Source organism: Harmonia axyridis, chromosome 3 (assembly GCF_914767665.1).
Source record: "Harmonia axyridis chromosome 3, icHarAxyr1.1, whole genome shotgun sequence".
In the NCBI taxonomy this organism is placed as follows: Eukaryota; Metazoa; Arthropoda; class Insecta; order Coleoptera; family Coccinellidae; genus Harmonia; species Harmonia axyridis.
The window spans coordinates 37,149,766-37,171,765 of record NC_059503.1 but is presented as its reverse complement, the minus strand read 5'-3'; the positions used below and the strand labels follow the sequence as shown (position 1 = coordinate 37,171,765).

The window sequence follows — 22,000 nt, the reverse complement described above, 5'->3', positions numbered from 1 at the left end:
AGTTTTTAAGTGAAATGCTGCGATCATCCAAAATGCCCTTTTTTGAGTTATCTCGTTGGTAACGATATATGACAAACCCGGCTATTAGGCATAGCAATGACAAGCGCTCCTTAGATACACCACATCTGTGGATTTTTCTATTTTTCAAATGCCTGCCTATATTCATTTTTTGGATATTTTCCCAATGAATTGAAAACTATAAAGGTAATAATAGGAGGATGAAGTAAGTACTAAATAGCATTGCATATTATATTTCATTATTTTTTCTTATCTAATAAGCTGAAAATGGCCGATAAAAATTCACCAGGTCCTCCACCACTCGCATTACCACCTCCTTGTTCAGGTGCTACGGTGGTAAATTCAGCAGGAATATCCGGGCAATTGTACATGGCATTCAGCTTTATCAGATCTTTCCTGCTGAACCCTTCTCTTTGGCCCATTTTACCTACTGCTACTGATTCCTACGGAAAAATTGTAAACATTTGAGACAATTTAAAGACAATCTCGATAACATATGGCATTAACCAAAGAGATTTTTGATAACAACGCTAAAGAAACAAAATCGCGCACATTAATCATAAATGGTGCATGATAATATAGGACAAATAAGTGAGATTATACAACTCATGTTCTGATGAACCAATAGAATCCGTAAGCTTCCCATAGTTACGGCGTATTGATAAGTGAATATACTCCTTGACGACGTGGTATAATCTTGGTGTTTCGCCTTCTGCCATAGTAACATTCTTGGACGTTCGCCAAAAAATAAAAGTCAAGCTCAGTGAAACACCACTCGAGCTGCGCTCTCGTAATGTTTCGCGAATTACGTCTCGGGAATCGATGTATAATCGTATTCGATTATACATCGAGCGTAGACAATATTTTGTCTACGCTCTTGTGATATTAAAACTGAATATTCCTAAGTTCCATGAGCACTTGATTTTTTACATCAACCATTATCATCATTGGCAATAACGTTTTGAGCTTTATAAGCACTACCATAGCTCTTTATTTCCTTGGCATCTAACTCATATGACTTATATCTATATAAATAGAATACAATAACTGAAAAAAGTATATTCCGCAAACATGTTATTAGAATGTATTGAAATAATGAAATTAACATTTGTTCTTAAACAGAAGCGTTTTGGTTTAGAAGCTGAATATTTCAAATAACTGTTACCACTAAGTTAATTCTTTAACCGAGTTAAATTCGTAAATAGCTATATTCCAAAAAGAAAGGTCGGTATTTGGTATCTTTTTTGTCTTCTCACTACTAAAAGGAGTGCTCCAAAGTGAAAATTTGGGATTGAAGAATATGTTTGATCAAATCTGTTGAGTTTGAGCAAAATTTTCTATAAATCCTTTCAGTTATATTAGAGTTTGTATTCAGTGGTCTTCAGATTTGAGAACTAACATGGTTATATGATATGCATTTCAAAATTTTTTGAAATATAAAGAAAGTAATTAACCATTATAAAAACTATTTTTCACCTTTGGTACTATTGTAGGTTTTCCATTCCTCGAGAATGCATGTTCGGAATAGTGCATGACAGATCTGTAATCATAGGTAACTCCGAAATCATTGGTTGTTTCTGCTGAAGCCTTTTTGAAGTTGGAGTCATGGCCTATAAAAGAATTAATACCGATCAACTAACTAATTGTTCAAAGTTAATGATGATGAACACTTATGCATTAATTTATATATGATATGGTTTTATATTCCTAATTAAATACTGATTACTGTCCTTATGCCTAAGTAAAAAAACTCCTGATAGATGTTGAACTTATTCTGTTCTTCCTTGAAACTTGAAAATTGCATTTTCGAACTATGAGATATTGGTCTCAAATAATGAAAACCATATCATCAGAGGTTAACAACATAGGCGTACATCTTGGCTTCTGCCGTTTTTTTCGAAATTCGAGGCTTTTTGTAAAAAACTGAAAGACCCATCTTTCGGGCAGCGTACGAATCCCGCGTTGAAAAAACTGGTCAACTTTTGAAGCGATCTACGAATCGATCCAATTTTAACTTCTTAATAAGACCGGAAGTCTGCCAGGCCGTGTATCATTGATCGAAACAAGTAATAGTCCGAGGGAGCAAGTACTTTCCAAGTAGGTATGTCTTTACCACTTTCGCAACATGGGGTCTAACATTGTCATGCTGTAAAATCACTTTATCATGTCTATCGTTGTGTTGCCCCCGTTTGTCCTTCAATGCTCAGCTCAAACGCATTAATTACGTTCGATAACGATTGCCTGTGATTGTTTCAGTCAGTTTCAACAACTCATAATACACTACGCCGAGCTGATCCCGCCAAATACTGAGCATGACCTAGGGACCGTGAATATTCGGTTTAGCCGTCGATGTGGAAGCATGGCAGATATACCCCCATAATTTTCTGCGCTTGGGATTATTGTAATGAACCTATTTTTCGTCTCCAGTCCGTCTTTGACTTACAAGCAGCTGTTCACAAACAAACAAACGCCGTTCAACATCTCTCATACGGCAGCCATTTTCCTTGTTTCTGAATCATTCCCATGAATAACAGGCTTTTTGAAATGGCTTGTTGCGCCACTCCCAATGATCCTGCCAATTCTTGTTGCGTTTGACACGAGTCTTGATCAATAATGCCTCCAATTCTGCATCTTCGAAAACCTTGTCTCTTTCACCGCTGGTCTTTGACGTCAAAATCACCGTTCTTGAAGCGTTGAAACCACTCTCGGCACGTTCTTTCACTGATAGCGGCCTCACAATAGGTATTTGAAAGCATTCGATCAGCCTCAGCCTCAAATTTCTTCATATAATAATAATAATAATAATAACTGTCTTTATTAGGCTGCTTCCTCACGGCAGAAAATTGAAACCTCTCGCTAATGACGAGTATTTGGCTCGTAAGCTTACATATTTGATAACTTTATGATTCAGACCCAAAGGGACTAATATTTTGATAGGCCTATTGTATGACATCTACGATCTATTTATTTCGACTATCACTTACAGCTACAGTCATCTATTGCAAAACGGCGAATGCAAAGTTGTACACCTTATATTTATTCAGAAATTTTCAAAAGAACATACCTGGTTTTATATTGCCAAAGCCAATGGTGACATAGTTGTCTCTATCAGGGCGATTTTGCTCGTGATAGAATCCGCACGCATGCATCAATTCATGTAAAATTGTTCCCACTTTCGTGGTGCAAGCCGGTGTCTGGAGATTTACTTCTTGTTTGCCCGTAATCCTGCCAATGTTGGACCAACATCCAGAGTTCCCACTTGTGATAGCGATGTAGTCAACGTCTGTACTTTTTTTTTCGACGAATCTGTACATGAACACGATTGAAAATAAGCTATAAATTTCAGTTTGTATTTTTGACATGATAAAATTTCAAAATTGAATATACAGGGTGAGTATTTGACTTTTACATATATTTCAACCGAAGATTCCTGAGGTTGATTTTCATTTTATCCGATTCGGCTCTGTTGAAAAGATACAGGATGTTGAAAATCCGTAAAAAAAATGTAATTTTTAGTTAAATCTCGCAAATGGAATGCAATCGAATGTTCGGAATATAGTTTTTTATTGATGTGATGGATCTTTTACGAACATAAAATTCCATCAATGTCCGGTCAACTCCAGAATGCCCGCTATACTAAGTGAGAAAAAAAATCGAATCGGAATAAATTGTAAAGGAAGAAAGTGTTTCTTTCGACCTCAGGAGTCTTTGGTTGAAATATATGTACAAGTCAGACTCGCCCTGTATAAGACTAGTACTCCGCTTTCCAGAGTTCTTCTTTGAACCAGAAATTATATTGGGTACAAAAATGGTAACTATACTGCACAGATCTCTACTAGATCGAGAATCTGATTTATAATTGTTAAAGGCAAACATCAATATACATTATATTCATTCTCAAAAAAGTATAATCTATTATATCTATAAATGAATCTATTAATTTGTTTTCTTTTATAGAGGCGCCAATCCTGAATTGAGGACTTATGGCCCATTGATCTTGCCTAAAATTAGAGAGACTCAAATCGGAAGACACACCGACTGGAAAAACGATCATACAAGGACTAAGGAGGGATCTCAACCTCAACAATAGTGGCTGTTGGGTTTTCTGAGGCAAACAGATTATATTAGGAAGTTTCATCTGTGCCTCTACACCGCCGGAACAAGGAGCAACCAGTTGATTCTATTGAATTTAAATGTTTAATTATCAAGTGATCAGTTAGTCTCAGAATCAGTCGTTTTGCTCTCAATGGTCAGGAGTTTTTAATCTCAAACTTAATGGCCTGCTAATGAGAAACCTCGAATGCCTGAGATCATATTTTCTGCACCATATAGAGAAAAATTTGAAATCAAGCCATCTAATTGTGAAGCTCCTGGAAGACAGATGGACAGCAAGCACTAGTTCGGGACCGAATCAGCTGAACTGATCGAACCTACTGCTTAGCTTATGCATTTACCTGAACATTTCAGGCACATTTCTAGGTAGAAGTTGACGTTCGACGAGACCGGAACGGATACGAAAGAGATCGATAAACGTATTGTTCAGGCAAAGAAGATCATTGGTTGCCTGAATGGGATATTTTGGAGTAAGGAAATAGGAAAAAAACAGAAATTTAGAATATATGACACAATGGTAAGGAGCACCTTATTATACGGGGCAGAAACATGGCGAATCACGAAAAGATATAGAGAGAGAGAGAGTAGAAGTGGTCGAAATGGATGCGATGAGGAGGTCTTTATGTATTTCAAGGAAAGATCATATAAGAAATTATGTTATAAAACAGCGGATGGGTATTGAAGGCAGCATAACAGATGAAATAGAATCAAAACAACTTATATGGTATGGACATATACAACGCATGCCTGAAACAAGATTGCCTAGACAAATTCTGGAATGGCAACCCGCTGCAAGAAGGAAAAGGGGACGTCCCAAACAAGAATGGCAGAAGACAGTGAATAAGTCCATGAGTGAAAGACACTTGAACAGCGAAGATTGTAGAGACAGAGAAAAGTGGCGATTAGGCGTCGGACAACGTCGAAAGACGTTCTAAACCGACTTATATATGTATAGAAGTTGACCTTAACATCAGAGAGGCATTTCAAAGTCACTGAACATGTAGATGTTTTTTTTACATACGTGGAGTTTCCTCGACGAATGTTCTCCAGCGTGCAGACAAGAATGTCATACATTTTGTACTATTCAACAGTCCTTCCCTAGAGAGATCGACAAACTAGAACGAAGTCTCGCAATATCGATACCAAGTGGGACCTTCAGGTTCGAAAAGCCCGTTAGATTCAAATTCAAATTTGAATCTTTGAAAGAAATACCCAAAATTAATCATTTAATTAGCCAGCTGGAACAATGTTTAGAATTTTTTGTCGCTATATGGCATAAGTATCCTATACTCAAGCAAAATTCCAACCTCATGTATTTGGTTACAGTTTATAAACACATTTTTTGTGTGGTTTCTAATTCTCATGATGAATAAAAATGCTTTGAATTTTGCATTGGAAATTAAACTTTGGGCGCCGAAGTGCTGATAATGGTTACAATAATCGTCAAGAACGAGCAGATACATGGTTTCGTTCCTGTCTATACAATGAATAAATAATAATAATCTCCTTTTAGTTGAATACGTTGAATGATTATCATGAACAATTTACAGGTAAATTCTTCTGAAGAATTGGATTATATTCAGCCCTATTATGTAACTTCAAATCGAATAGAGATGGTATGAATCGAATAGAAATGCACAGGGATCGTTTCGAATTTGCTCAAGTAGAATTACTATGGATATAAATTGGGAATTACATGTGGCGATAGAAGAAGACTTGGATGCAGAATACCACATTTGAGCGCGATATAGAAATGAAACATTCCGATTTCTCAGATAATTCGATTTATAATAATTTTTTTGTCCAGTAGCAAAAGTAAGAGTAATTTTCATTGAAAATGACCTCCCTATTATTTCTAAGCCTCACCTTATACATGTATACTTGTGGTATATGCCGATGGCTTTTTTAATTAAATTCAGGGCATTATTTGAGAAATAACCTTGTATCACATAAGGTATCACTCCGTTTTTCCATCTTAAGGACTGATCGCTTAGTCCATTCCTTGTTAAGGAATGAGGTGGTAACATTATATCACCTAAAACAAAAAAGAAAATCAGTTTCCACTATGCAATAATGAGGTATCAAGAGCTCTGTGGTGAAATTAGGAGCTGTTGAGTGCTCCTCAAAATTCGTATTCATTTGATTATTACATTGAATTTCGCATTCAAACCGTTATTTCACAGCCGACAAGTGGATTTCTGTCAGATCGTATCTATAATTTTTGCTGGAATTCGATAACTCAGTTAAGAAATAAAGTGAGCTTGTGTGGAAACAGAATTAAGTGAACTTTCATCTCAATGTTATGTATTTTACTTTTCTTGAGGAAACATATGAGGACAATGAGAAAAAAAGCTTGGAAAGTTCTATATTCCTCTTCAGATTATATCGTTGAATAATTCTATATTTCAGATCTTTTTATTGAAACACAATTTTGTTTTTTTTCATTAATACTGTTTTTTTGACATTAGCTTCTTTACTTGCTCTTTCCACAAAAAAATCCCTAACCTCCAAATGATACGACCTTCAAAAATATTTTCATGAACATTCGTTTCTATTTCACAACTGATGAACAAATTTCACTTTTATGAAATGTGTATATTTCCTTTTTTTTTTATTGAGAAAACAAAATTTCTTCGAAATAATTGATCTTGAATCTGATGTATGAATTTAAAAAAAGAGTTTTCTCCTAATAGTTAATTTTTCATTCACTAATAGTATCCAAGTATAAAATAAAATAGAATCACCTTCTAAATAATTTCCCATTTCTTCGGGATTAACACCAGAGTTTTCTTCCCATTTTTCGACGTTTTTCCCGGACTCTTCGTCTGGAAAGTTGTAAGTAGGCCTCGAGGCTTGAGCAGAGTCGATTGTATTGTCAACGATTGTTTCTCCCATCCCTTCTGACAATGGAGAGCAATTAAACGACAGACAACTGAAAAGAAGTAACAAAAAACAAGGGACTAACATGTTGGAAACTTGATAAACTACTTCTAACACAAATAATAGAAGTTGATGTGCTATTTATATAGTTTAGTTTTTTTTACGAATTGGAGCGTTCTAGGAATACATTTATGATAAAAAAAATATAAACATTTCGGCTCTTTTCAAGTAACATGAATTAAGTAGTAGTTTTATCGGATCTGTCGTACTTATCGTGTTGTCTTTACATTATTCATTAAGGATGAATAGTAAGATTTATGTTTTAGGTATCTAGTTAATTTTAATCGACCTTGACTCAAAAAAAAGTAAACCTTATAGAACTAGAAACACCCTGTATATTTATTTCTTCAGAGGATGTGAATGGGAAATAGTAACCCACTTGAACCTAACTGTTAATACGATTGGAATTCCATACAACTCCTTATGGCCATCCGGAAAAAAAATTCTTGGACAAAGCATGACTCCAATTCTGAATCAACAAACTCAGATAGACTTTTTCTTTTGCTGTCCAAATTGAAAAAAAATAGTTCATATAAATCGATACCATGCGAACATGGTTTCAAATTGTTCTCAAGCAACGAAGACATCAAATTGATCACTTTGAATTGTTTACTTTGAAGATATTCATGATGTGCGTCGTTTGAATCACTAACGGTATACTTACATTATACATTATACCAAACATATACTAGGTAATCAGGTGAATTCAAAGAATTTCGCAGAATAGTAAACTGTTGGTGTTGATTTCATTAGCATGGAGTTCACGCGAGTGTTATTTTATATCGTAACTTTGTGTGTTTTGATGGAGTTATGTGTGGCAAAGAAGAAAGTGAAGAAAAGTATGATTTTGAGGGAGAAAGAAACTAATCCTATTAATTTCATAAGGTAAGACTCATCTGAAGACTGGCCAGAACTGAATGCCTAACAAATGAAGAAAGCTCTGATAAAGCCATTTGTTTTCCACGCTTGTACAGGGTGGGCAAATTTCGATGTTTTAGCACTACAACTTTTAAACCAGAGGAGATAGACAAAATCTGATACCCCATTTTCGGTCTCTTTTTCTGAGAAACTAACAAGAGTAGTATTCATTTTTGACCAACTTTTGTTTTCGAGTTATAAGCGAAAATTGGAAAAATGGCGATATCGAAAAACATTTATATCTCCACTAATACTGTAGATAGAGCTCTGAAATTAAAACATTATACTTTTTTACACTTTTTTACGTAGAATCCAGTGGCGTGCTCGACTTTTCAAATGTGGTTTTTAATTACGAAGCTATGACCCAAAGTTATGTTTTTTCAAATAGGAACACTAGGTTTCTGCGCCATTTTTTGAAAGCTCAATTTTTCCTGATTTCAAAAATTAATAACATCGTATAGTTTGTATCAATATAAATAATAGAAAATGGTCAAAAACCTTTTTTCATCTAAGAGTCTCAATATTTCTATGGTTTCAACTGTTGATGAACACAGAAAAATTGAGCTTTCTATAACAAGAGCAGTGTCCTTCCGTCAATCTGATTATTTCTATGCTTTTCATTTATTTCTACAAAATTCAAATCTAGATATGTTTTACAAATTTTTTATCTAAAAATTGATTTGGAAATAACGGAGAAACCACAAGATCGAATTTTTCAATCGAAAGAGTTGTATTGAGATGCATGTATCAGGAGATTATTCACATAGGTGTCCATAATCAATACGCACAAGTACCAATCCATTTTAAACAGCATATGAAACAATGCATATATGATTGAACTCAACAATTTAATTACGAAGGGACAAACAAGAAATAATATTTAACTTAATAATGACAACAATTGCACAATGCACAATCGATACCTCTTCTTGATATTCCAATAGATGAATATTTGAAACTGTGTTCAAGCTACCAAGGAAACTTTTTCCAAGTTCGTTTATCTTTTCGAAATTATTTGTATAAAATAAATATAGATTCGAATTTTGTAGAAATAAGTGAAAAGCATAGAAATAATCAGATTTACGGTTATAGAAAGCTCAATTTTTCTGTGCTCATCAACAGTTGAAACCATAGAAATATTGAGACTCTTAAGTGAAAAAAGGTTTTTGACCATTTCCTGTTATTTATTTTAATACGAATCACTCGCTCTGCTCGCCGAAGGGGCTCCGCCCCTTGGACCCCGTCACTATGCCGGTAGATCCTTCACTGGGTATCCCTCTAGGAAATGAAAGATTTTTTTCGGAAACCTTGTATTGTTAGCTGATTTTAGACGATTCACTCGGTATCCTATGCTGATTCTAGGGTAGAATTCTATATGACTTCTTTCCTAGAACACACCATTTCGCCCTTGCTCACATGAAAATATTTGATTTCTATTTTCAATTACTGTCTGCTAATATTATTGCGTTAGTTCTCATAGTTTTCAAAATATTAAGAAAAAACCGTAAAAAAGAGAGAATTTCCATAGTCACTATCACGTGAATTATTTTCACTGTGAATATCCTATGCGTATACTCAATTCACTTTCACAAACTAGAATGATGTTGGAATATCGTGCATATCTTGAATTTGAAAAATATCATCACAGGGTGTTTCAAATATTGTGCCAAAAATTGTGAACAAAATTTGATCATAACTTTCGATTTTCAAATCAGAACCCTATTTTTTTGTGATTTCGTTGAATTCTACGGTAAAAATAAGGGTAGTGTTCAAACATGATTATGCTCTCAAATTCAATAATTCAAGAGTTATTCCAGATTTTATGAATTTATGTTATACGTAGGGTCAATTTCATTCAATCTGTTTTTAGAGTGCGTTTCAAATATTCAATTATTTCAAAGTGACAGGTGTACTCATTATTGAATCTAGTAGATTATAATTTGACGATATGAATCCCCGTTATTCAAATAATGAAATTCTGGATCTATTCCATATCCACGGTGAATGTAACAGAATTGTTTCGAGAACTTGTCGAGCATTCAATCAGAAATATCCACATTTATCACCAATTGACGAGAAGATAATTCGGAAGGATGTTTCAAACTTTCTGTTACTCCCTTTTCATCACCACGCTGATTTTTTCCTGAATTCATAAAATGTATTCTACCGCTTTTTCATATCAATAGAATTGGCACACAGGAGTCCTGCATGATTTTATTTCATTTGGTAGGTAGAGGTTTTTTTCTTCTAGGTAGGTACTCCATCCAGTATAATGGATATTCATGAAGTATGCAACATCCTTTCAAGAAGATGAGGAAATTTCTGATTTAAAATTTGATGAGTTCTACCAATAATTCTAATGCATTCATCGTGAATATGGAATAAGATATTTATAATACAAGTGCAGAACTTATTGTTATTCTTCCAAGAGTTCAAAATGACCGAGTGGTAGAATGAGCCTTCTGTACGAGTTTTAAACATTATGTTCCCGAATTCACTGCCTTTTTATTGAAATTGACGGAAATTTCCATAAATATCTATTAGTGATTTTTGCATTGAAAAATGTTGGTTGGTAGAACAGTTTTCTGTATCACAAATTTGACAAATAATAGATAAATCCGTTCCAGTCTATTTTGTTCCACAAAATGTGCCGGAAAGAACTGATTTGCCACATAATTAGAGAAAAGTATATCCAGAATTTTGTCATTTGAATATCGGAAATACAATTCGTGAAATCAAATTAGTGAAGCTTTGATAATGAAAATACCTGTCACATGTAAAGTAATTAGATATTTAAATTTCTATGGTCATAGAGTATTATTGCTAGTCTGTCTGGAAACAGATCGAATAAAATTGACCCTACGTATAACATAAATTCATAAAATCTCAAATAACTCTTGAATTATTGAATTTGAGAGCATAATCACGTTTGGACACTACCCTTATTTTTTACCGTAGAATCCAGCGAAATCACAAAAAAATAGGGTTCTGATTTGAAAATCGAAAGTTATGATCAAATTTTGTTTACAATTTTTGGCACCCTGTGATGATATTTCTCAAATTCAAGATATGCACGATGTTCCAACATCATTTTAGTTTGAGAAAGTGAATTGACATAGGCATAGGATATTCACAGTAAAAATAATTCAGGTAATTGTGACTAAGGAAATTCTCTCTTTTTTACGGTTTTTCCTTGATATTTTGAAAACTATGAGGACTAACACAATAATTTTAGCAAAGAGTAATTGAGAATGGAAATCTCGATAATATCTGAGACATAAAATGAAAAAAAAATTTTTTTAATTCTTATATAACCGGAAGCGCCTGAACTTCGAAAATATTTTAGCTGAACAATGTCATATTCCGAAATATTAGATTTAGGCCTACAACTTTGCTCCTGCCGTTGGGCAATAGCTGGCTGTAACGGTAAGTGATAGTCGAAATAAATATATCGTAGATGTCATACAATAAGTTTAGTTATTTGTGAACATAACGCCATCGACATGTTAGTCGATTTGTGTCTGCATCATAAAGTAATTCACGATTATCCATGTCAGCTTACGAGTCAAATTCTCGTCATTTGAGGGAGGTTTTAATTTTCTACTGATATATGAATAAATCTGCGGCTGAGGCTCATCGAATGCTCTCAAATACCTATGGTGAGGCCGCTATTAGTGAAAGAACGTGCCGAGAGTGGTTTCAACGCTTCAAGAATGGTGATTTTGATGTCGAAGACCAGCATCGCGGTGGAAGAGAGAAGGTTTTTGAAGATGCAGAATTGGAGGCAATACTTGATCAAGACACATTTCAAACGCAACAATAATTGACAGGATCATTAAGCCTACAAGCCATTTCAAAACGCCTGAAAGTCATAGGAATGATTCAGAAACAAGAAAAGTGGGTGCCGTACGAGTTGAAGCCGGGAGGTGTTTGAACGGAGTTTGTTTGTTTGTGAACAGCTGCTTTCGAGGCAAAGACGGAAGGAATTTCTGCATCGGATTGGGACTGGAGACGAAAAACGGGTTCATTACGATAGTCCCAAGCACATAAGATCATGTGGATATCCCGGCCATGCTTCCACGTCGACGGCTAAACCGAATATTCTCGGTTCTAAGGTCATGCTCAGTATTTGGTGGGGCCAGCTCGGTGTAGTGTATTATGAGTTGTTAAAACAGACTGAAACGATCACAGACGATCGTTATCGAACGCAATCAATGCGTTTGTGTCGAGCATTGAGAGACAAACCGCCGCAATACGACGAGAGAGTAGATGAATGGATTCTATTGCATGACAATGCTCGACTCCATGTTGCGAAAGTCAAGATATACTTGAAAGAGTTGAAATGGGAATTCCTACCCCACCTGACGTATTCTCCAGACGTTGCTTCCTCGGATTATCACTTGTTTCGATCAATAGCACACAGCCTGGCTGACCAGCACTTCCTATCTTATGAAGAATTAAAAACTTGGATCGATTCGTGGATCGCTTCAAAAGATGACCAGTTTTTTCAATTCGTACGCTGCCCGAAAGATGTGAGAAAGTATAGTGACCAGCGATGGGCAATATTTCGAATCATAAATGTATAACCAGTGTTTTACAATAAAGCCTCAAATTTCGGTAAAAAAAGGTGTACGCTTATGTATTTGTTATATTATAATATATTTATTTACTTATCACGGTTTTAGCCATTCAGGTAGAAATTAAAAAAAAAAATAGTAAATCTATTGTTTCATATGAAAAAAAAAGAAGACAATTGGCAAGTATAACACAAAATCTAATTTGGTCTGTGAACCCCTTGAAAACCTTGTAATCACAGCGTCCTCGTCATCATCAATGTCCCTGTATATGTTCAGGAGGACTATACTGAATTCGATGTCAATATCGAAAAAACCAGAATAACACCATATGAACTACCATTTATTCATTTCGAAAATAAACTTGCCGAATTTTCTGCTCGAATAGCTGTGCGAAAATTATGAGTTTCCATACAGTTTTATAATACGTCATAATCTCAAACAATCTATTAATATGAATTTCCACCAAGTAAAAAACCGATCCCATCAAGAAGATCTGGCATACAGGCAACGTTGCAGATTATTTCGCATCTGACCAGCGTTGCCGTTCGTACGATAATTATCGTTTTGTACGATAATTTGCTGATCGGTACTATGTACGATACCGCATGTACGATAATAGCGTTTTGTACGATCATTTCAGTGTACCTATCATTTGAGTTGAAATTTCTATAGATACTAAAAATATAATGAAACTGAGTATGGCCAGATTTAGTAGAAATTTTCTTTTTTAGTAGATTTTTCGCATTTTCATGAAGTTTTTAGTAGGAAGAAATCATTTGGTAGATTTTAGTAGTTTTAAAAAATCTAACCGAAACGGTTGGGAAAGTCTAGACTTTAGAATGTTCCGATGAATCAATTCATAGTTCATTGGGGTTCTACGTTCTACGTGGATCTAGAAGAACGAACCTACTTAAACATAATAAAATCATAAAATTTCTTTTCTGGCTGTCGGTTGAAAATAAATACAAAGAATCATGGAATATCCGAAGGGTAGGTGCCTCATTAAAAACAGATGGTGTTCAAACTTCAGTTGAAAATATACCATTATCTCATATTTGGTATTCTATTTAGTGAAAAAAAATTGTTTGTAACAGGTATTTCATTGACATATTTGAGTGGCTGAATATTTCAGATTTGAATATATTCATTTCACACAACAAAATCGTTTTTTTGATGACCCTTATTTCATAGAGAATTTTTACGAAGATATTTCTTCGTATTTCTAATCAATTCAAGTATTTAGATTCATATTATTTTATAATATGTGGATATGGGAGCAAATGTTCAATTGTTGAAAGCACATAACAAAGACCATAAAAAATATACTGCTATTTCAATTGAAAAGGGCGTATCTGCAAAAAAGCACACTAGAGATATTTAATTGAATTAATATGAAAAAGAAATACATGACAATGCATGTTAAATAAATTCATTAATTTTAATTCAGAAAGACTATTGAAGTCAAATATAATTATCAAAATAAATTTGTTACTTGAAATCGTACTTACAAACTTCAACCCTAAGTTTATGTATAGGTATCATTAAATAATAGGATCCTTGAATTATTTCCGAAAAACGTATTTTTCATTAGTATTTCAGATTCAATTTCGAAACGTATCTAGTACCTCGAACACCCATATTCAAAGAATTTTGTATTTGGGTATTGTTTATTCGGTTTCCTTTACATCTTTGTCGACGATTGCATGTTTTTTGCAATATTCTAAGTTATTTGGGAAAAGAACTTGTATGAAAATGAGTAATTTAAAAAAAAAAAAAACACAAAAATAACAGAAACAATTTTCACGATGTTATAAGTAAAATTCGATCCATTCTTTCACGATTTCCTTAAAAAATTTCTTGTTTTATTTTCGAATCTGTACGCATCTCTACTATCTATCCTATTCATAAAGTAAAATTTAACCATAAGAGACATTAGAATAAGGTGTATTCTGAATAAAGTGAAAATACCGACAATCTGTGAATAGGAAAATACAGGTTCTCTGATCTTGTCTGATAATTAATTAATTATTCATTAACCGTTTTGTCTAAATAAAAAATATATTACTTAATCGATACATTGCTTGTTTTTTCATCCTTTTCCACAAATTGTCATATTCTCGCAAAAATTTCCTTTATTTCGAATGTGTACGATAAAAATCAGTGGGATACGATAATATGTACGATAAAATACGATGATTTTAAACACGCGGTACGATATTTTAGGCTTGTCGACCTGGCAACGCTGCATCTGACAGACTTTACGTATTAAACATGATGGCCGCCGCCATATATAAACAATGGATAAAACCATCGATTTTGACGAAAAAAAGGCATTTTTATTTCAGGGAAAGCTTGAAATGTGATTAATTAATCATTTCTTACGAGAATCAGTTAATAAAATACAAGAAAACTAGCTATTAATGTGGATAACCTCACCTTCATTAGGCCAATTTCCCAAATAAAAAAAAAAACTAGCTGGATTAAGGAATTTATGAAAGGAGATTCGTGATCTAAGATCCAAAATAAGTAAGTCTGCAAAATTTCATCACTTTTGAATCATTATTAAAATTAATTCTATATAGTAAACATTGTTTTTCTTTTCAGAAGATGGATTATTTTCGTTTGGATGAATAATTATACAGGATATTTATTTGTCGAATATCAATTAGAAGTATCTAGAGATGTTGGACCAATTCAAGTCTGAAAATTGAGATTAAAGCTTCAAATTATTAACTAATTTGTAAAGAAATACACAATATTTGATCAACAATTATATAGGGTGTATGTACATATATATATTTGAAGTAGTAATTAGACATTTTGAAATCTGAAATTCTCATTTCTCTAGAAATGGCAATTCCTTTCTTCTTTGAAAAATTTGGGAAAAATGCATAATCAAAATGTGAGAGTTATTATCAGTCAATAGAAATACTACCTGAAAAAGAAACTGCATTCAATGTTTATTTTCAGTTTTGACAAATATTGAATTTACATAATCATTCGATAAGATCTATGAAAAGACCTACAGTGAAATTTTGTTTTAGGAATATTCAGTATAGCTATAATAAACTAAAAAGGGGCAGAATGAATAGATCTACCTTTCAAAAACCCATGGCTAATGTTGCCTTACAAGCAATCGTAATCATATCAGTAACATCTTTGAGAAATCAGGTTATTAGAAGTCCCTCATTTCCGAGGTTCATCAATACTTTTTTCAGTTGAGCAACAAATTATTCTTCTATTTCATAATTTATTAAGAAATACAAGGAAGGACACCTTTTGAAATCTAAAAATTTGGTTAATAGTAGGTTATTTTCCATAATTTATAATATTGAAAGACCAATTGGACATTCCTGAAGAACTAAGGCGTTTTTAGAATCTGAAAATTGTATCGATGAATTTTGCATACTTTTCTGTTCCATATTTCTTGAAGGTATATGGACAAAAATGATTTTTGTGGGTTCTGGTGAATGATCAAAGGGATACAGGTAACAATTTCATTAATACCAGTCGAGATGTAGTTATCATAGATAAGAGATGATATAGAAATTTCACTAGATAATTCTGATTCAGTGGAGGACAGCTGAATTAAAGCTTAATCGTGATGGTTCGTTACGTTATAGAGCAAGCTTGTAGCTCTGGGTTTCACTCAGAAGTAAATTGAACAGGGAAATATATATAGTAAATGAAATTTTGACAGATATTAGTTAAAAAAGATCAACAATTGAGCATTGTATTCACATAAAATCAAAAAATAACTTGCTAACTGTTGTTGCATTGTACGTGGTTGACTTTTTTGTTTTAACAAATGTTAATTCTGAATGAATATATCTGATAGAAAATTTAAGTGATAATTTCATCATAAAGAATTCAGGGAAAGCTAAAAATGTTTAGGGATGAATATCACTAGAAATTATGAAAAAGGTAGTATAGTAATTGTTTATATTCTTCAAGTATGTATTGCAATAATTCAGCATGTCTAATTGTAAACATATGAGAACTCCTTTGAAAACTTAATTGAAATTTGATTCAACAAAAGAGAGTTGTAATGATGAACCATATAAGAAATTAATAGGTTTATTAACGTCTTTAGCAGTATTAACTAATCCTGATAAAGCATACTCTGTTAATCTCTTGAGTCAATTTAATAATTATCTCATTATTGAACACTGAAAAAGTGCAAAATTCATTTCAAGATGCAAGTATAAAGTATTTTATACCTACATTGAATTGCTGGAAAATTTATACCAATTTCGAAAGTAACTGCCATGTCAAAATTCTTCATATACTGAATGATCCTTCAAATTTTATTTCTGTTGTAACATTTTGACTAGTAATTCAAGTGAAAAATTTGAACTGATTTTATATATGTATATAGTATAGCTATAAATGAACAACCTGAAAAGAGACAGAATGAATAGACTTGCCTTTCGAATACCCATGGCTTATGTTACCTCATAAGCAAATTTAATATCTAGGTAGAACCTTTTTGAGAAATCAGGTTATAAGTTTGAGAGTCTCTTAATTTCCAAGGTTTCAGTTGAACGACAAATAATATTATGATAATATAACAGGGTATATATGGTTGAAATTATTCGTATGAAAGATTTCACAAAGATTTGATTTCTTCATTATAAATTCAACAGCACTGCACTCAAATTCTTCAAAAACTGATAGGTAACTTATATTTTTGCACTCTTCAGTCGTAAAAGTGTATATTTTAGATATTCCAAAAACACATGGAAATTTTTGAATGTCATCTGACTAACTTGGCTCTTTTTCCAGTAATAAAGCCAATTGTGAATTATCTATAAGGAGTTTTTCTATCTGTTTAATACATGATCCAGATGAAGCTTCTGTTCTCTTTTGTAGTTCCATCTTCTGTCGCAATAGATTCAAATTCTCACGAAAGAGAATGTAGTTTTATAGTTTGTGGAAAATAAACGAAAAATTCCTGAAATAAAGTAACATTCATATCCAATTGAATGATACAAACACTTAAAACAAACCTGAACTGAGGAAAATGCATTCGATGATATCAATGTTCATTTCCAAATTTTGACAAATATCTATCGAATTTTCGATTCGCCGAAAACTTTGCATTTTATCTGTCGGCATTTATTTAAATATTGAATAACAATTTTGGAAACTGCAAACTTTTTCAAGAACTTTTTATATATCGAAATGGAATATTTATTATTAACATGACACTGACAGTCAAATTGTCCACAGATACCACAGAAATATGGGACTTGAAATGTCAAAATGATCCGAAACACCCCGTATACTCGAAAACCGCGGGGAGAATCGAAGGTTTGGGATTTTTCCCGGGATCTCCAGACGATTTTGAGGGGGGTCTTATTCTTGTCATTTTTGCTCTAGATGGTCCCGTTTGGGCTGTGATTTTACGTTTAAAGTTTGACGTATATGTGCAAGCGGTTTTATATATACTTAGATACGATGTTATATATTTTTTTGAAATCAGGAAAAATTAAGCTTTCAGAAAATGGCATAAAAATCTAGTGTTCCTATTTGAAAAAACATAACTTTGGGTCATAGCTTCGTAATTAAAAACCCTTTTGGAAAGTCGAGCACGCCACTGGATTCTACGTAAAAAAGTGCCTGTATAATGTTTTAATTTCAGAGCTCTATCATCAGTATTAGCGGAGATAAAAATGTTTTTCGATATCGCCTTTTTTTCAATTTTCGCTTATACCTCGAAAACAAAAGAAGGTGGCCAAAAATGAATACTACCCTTGTTAGTTTTTCAGAAAAAGAGACCGAGAATGGGGTATCAGATTCCGTCTATCTCATCTGGTTTAAAAGTTGTAGTGCTAAAACATCGAAATTTGCCCACCCTGTACACTTGTTCGAATTCGTATGATGCAATTTCTTCACGATCCTTCGCATGAATCTTCAAACCGTTATCTTACAACTAAATTCAATTTTTTGAACACAAAACTTCATAATCTGGGGAAATTTAACAATATGAGTCATAATATTTTTCTATACCAAAGAATATGTCTTATTAAAAAAAATTAGGATAGCACTGACGTGTAGTCAGGAGCTTTTGAGCGTTCGTAAATCATGCGCCCTTGTAGACCTCAACCGAAAACATAATATATGCATAGTCGTATCCAAAGGCGCAATTGGCGAATGAATTAACGAGCACTCAAAAGCTCCTGAATTCACGTCAGTGCTTCTCTCATGTTTTTTTCGATATTCTGCTGCAACGTGACCAACAAGAAATTCGCATAAAACTTAAAATTTGTAATTTCATATTTACTCGCAAAATCTTCAATCATTCGGAAATATTATTACTGAAATAATTTCAGTATTCATATAATTTCATTGTCGATTTTTTTCTGCATTTTCTATGGTTCTGATGACGTTATCAACCCGAGATTTTACCTGAAATCATTATCGTAAGTAATTGCACAAGTGCATCACAATTACCGATAATTTTGCATGACAGCGTGTTGTCATAAAAACTGCATGAGCTCATTTTCATTTTTGGAGAAAGAGCCCGACACCGAAGGTGGAGGGCTCTTTCTCCAAAATGAAAATGACCAAATGCAGTTTTTCAAAGAAAACACGCTGGAATGCGAAATTATCCGGTGATTTTGATGCACGAGTGTAATTCGGGGGAATATTTCCCGAATAAACTGTTACATCACTTGCAAACTGATGTAGAATGGAATTGCCATTGATTCGAACTGTGTAAGATGCATAGAAACTATGCATCTATGAACAGAACAATTATCGCAGTGCTGTTTCGCTTCCTACAATGCAATTATCGCAGTAATTTTCGATAATTGTTCTCCATATACATAGAATTTTCGACAGGAGGGAAATATTCATGAATATACAGGGTGTTTCCTAAACATGCGGCAAAAATTCAGGGGGTTGTTCCTTGGACTATTTTAAGCATGTTTTGTCCTTGGATGATTTTTGAAAAACCTCTTTGTTTCGAAGATACAGGGCGAACAACATTTTTCATATTCTTAAAATTAATAATAGTTTAAATAAAAATGCGTACCGCACTGTGTTTACTAAGTAGGTACAATTTATTTTTAAATTTGTTTAACAACATTCCAATTACTAAAAACGGCCAAAACCCCTTAGATTATTTCCTATGGGGCCATCTAAAATCATTAGTTTATACCACTCCAGTAGAAAATGTGGAAGACTTGCGAAATCGGATCATTGATGGGTGTAACTTAATAAGAAATGATCCTGGTGTTTTTGAAAGGGTTCGGCAGTCAATGAGGAGAAGATTGGATGCTTGTATGCTGGCTAGAGGTGGTCATTTTCAACAGTTCTTGTAGGTTGAGTTGAATTTTCATGTAATTTTTCATAATAAAATGTTATTATCTGAAATTTTGTTTCCCCTATATCTTCGAAACAAATAGGTTTTTCAAAAATCATCAAAGGACAAAATATTCTTAGAATAGTCCAAGGAACAACCCCCTGAATTTTTGCCGCATGTTTAGGAAACACCCTGTATATTCAAAATCTCATCTAGATCGGATCAGTAGGCAGGGAAATATAAAGTTTTTCTTTTTTAATATCGTCTTGAATTTTCTATGGTTCCAATTTTTCACCAAACTTGATCAGGACCGGCGCGAATAATTTTGGCCCCTGAATAGAGGCGCCTGAAATGGTCCCTTCACTCTTTCACCCCTAATGCCGGCCCTGAACTCGATATTGTAATTTCATAACGACACCCAAAATCATAACTCTGTAGTTTTGTGATCATGGAAATATTGGGTGAATTTTGTTTCGATATTCTTCTTAAATTCTCAATGTTTCTTATCAAGCTGTCGACATGAAATTTACATAAAGCTTAAAATGATTATCTAACATCTGCAGATTTCCATCTCAATCGAATCAAAGTATCTTAAAAGAAAAATGATAAATATCGATCAGAAAAAATTATATCAATTGTCACTTTGGGCTGGAAAATCAGAGTTTGGGTGAAATTATAAACCGCTTTAAAATTTAAAAATTTCATTCATTTAAATAAAATTTGTTCTTATAAATGTAAATATTCTGCTATGATAATAAAAATCTATTGATCGAAATTCAAATTGATTTACTGTGAATTTATTATTTCGTTATGTATAAAAAAAATTCACAGTGATTTTTTTTTTATGAGGTATAAGAAAAAAAGAGTCGATATAAAAAAATACAAACCGACTTGTAGCACATCCATATAATTCATTTATTTTATTTTTTTCAGATTGGCCGTCATGCGATTAGTTTACGGCATAGCTACAAGAATAGGTTTTGGCGAAGAAATATCTGAAGCCCTTAATGGTGCCTTTCTACCTCCTGGTGTTGATGACTATGACTACGGTGACGGAGGGCTTGGTTTGTTCGAACGAGAGGATGATTATGACTATTAAAATGATAATATTGAAAGCACTTTTGTTTTTTTTATTCCTCTCATTTCAGTAAGAATTTTTATTGACATTCTGATCGATGACAGAAACTGCGTAAAAATACTTCATTGGAACATGGATATACATGTTTCATAGGTTTACCATAGATATTCAAGATATTTTTTTTACTCAAAAACCTTAACATGACTATACAGAGCCTGAAAAGTTTATTTTTCTATGTTAGGGCTATCTACAATTATCCACAGTTCAGTATACAGAGGTAGGTATTCTCTAAAAATATTCATGTCACTTCAAAATACTAGAGATGCCTAGGTATACCTACTATTACGTCATAAAAGTACTGGGAATTCGCAAATGAAGATTACAATTTGTATTATTTATTCAAAACTATAAATTTGAATGAATAATACAAATTATTATTGTCTTTTTCATTCACGAATACTTCACGATACTAAAATATCACTTTCAAAGTAGGCCGCTTCTAGACGGATGCCTTTTTGGAAGGTTTCACAAAACATTGAATGTGGCGATTTGGACGATCAAACAATAAACAAACAAAAATTAGGCAGAATTTAAAGATACAATTTCTTCAAAACTACTAGTTCGATTTGAATCTTTTTCTTTTATGACAAGATATTGTCTCCTGAACGTTAGTGTATAAACTATATGCCCATAAAAACCTCTTTTTCACTAATACCAGTTGTCGCAATTATAGCCTGTTTTTTTAATATTTGTAGCCCTCTGCAAAGTATAACAGTTACATTATCAAGTTATTGGAATTGAACTTACACTTCAACCAAAGACTCACCCTGTATAACAAAATATGAAATCTAAAAAAATAGTTTCTTCGAGAAACTTCGAAGCACAATTTGATTACATCATTTTCCATTCAGGATCTAGACACATGAGGCGTCTTATGGATTTTTTTGCGGGTTTTTGTAACAATTAGAGCAGTAGAAAATTGCCTTTCAACAAGAGCTGAAGCTTCTGGCGTTGATAAAAAATCTTTGGCCATTTTTGGAAAAACGT

General features: G+C 33.2%; 2 protein-coding genes across 2 annotated transcripts; one reads left to right on the top strand and one right to left on the bottom strand.

Annotated features, from left to right (window-relative positions):
* Positions 1-235: 235 nt before the first annotated feature.
* Positions 236-7,137, bottom strand: LOC123676499 (hatching enzyme 1.2-like). Its single transcript, XM_045612404.1, has 5 exons — positions 6,876-7,137; positions 5,998-6,166; positions 3,083-3,324; positions 1,495-1,628; positions 236-461 (listed from the first exon to the last, which is right to left on the bottom strand). The coding sequence occupies exons 1-5, from the start codon at positions 7,096-7,098 to the stop codon at positions 258-260; spliced, it is 972 nt and encodes a 323-aa protein (XP_045468360.1). The 5' UTR covers positions 7,099-7,137; the 3' UTR covers positions 236-257.
* Positions 7,138-7,592: 455 nt separating this feature from the next.
* On the top strand, positions 7,593-20,990 carry LOC123676500. The gene is made up of 2 exons (XM_045612405.1): positions 7,593-7,956; positions 20,809-20,990. The coding sequence occupies exons 1-2, from the start codon at positions 7,826-7,828 to the stop codon at positions 20,972-20,974; spliced, it is 297 nt and encodes a 98-aa protein (XP_045468361.1). The 5' UTR covers positions 7,593-7,825; the 3' UTR covers positions 20,975-20,990.
* Positions 20,991-22,000: the final 1,010 nt, after the last annotated feature.

What these genes read in the sequence shown, in the direction of transcription:
- LOC123676499 (XM_045612404.1), bottom strand. Translation starts at nt 7,098, where the DNA reads ATGTTAGTCCCTTGTTTTTTGTTACTTCTTTTCAGTTGTCTGTCGTTT. An exon ending in CACAAGTATACATGTATAAG is followed by an intron (nt 3,325 to 5,997) that starts GTGAGGCTTAGA and finishes GTTCATGTACAG; the next exon opens with ATTCGTCGAAAAAAAAAGTA. An exon ending in CTTTGGCAATATAAAACCAG is followed by an intron (nt 1,629 to 3,082) that starts GTATGTTCTTTT and finishes ATTCTTTTATAG; the next exon opens with GCCATGACTCCAACTTCAAA.
- LOC123676500 (XM_045612405.1), top strand. Translation starts at nt 7,826, where the DNA reads ATGGAGTTCACGCGAGTGTTATTTTATATCGTAACTTTGTGTGTTTTG. An exon ending in AATCCTATTAATTTCATAAG is followed by an intron (nt 7,957 to 20,808) that starts GTAAGACTCATC and finishes TATTTTTTTCAG; the next exon opens with ATTGGCCGTCATGCGATTAG.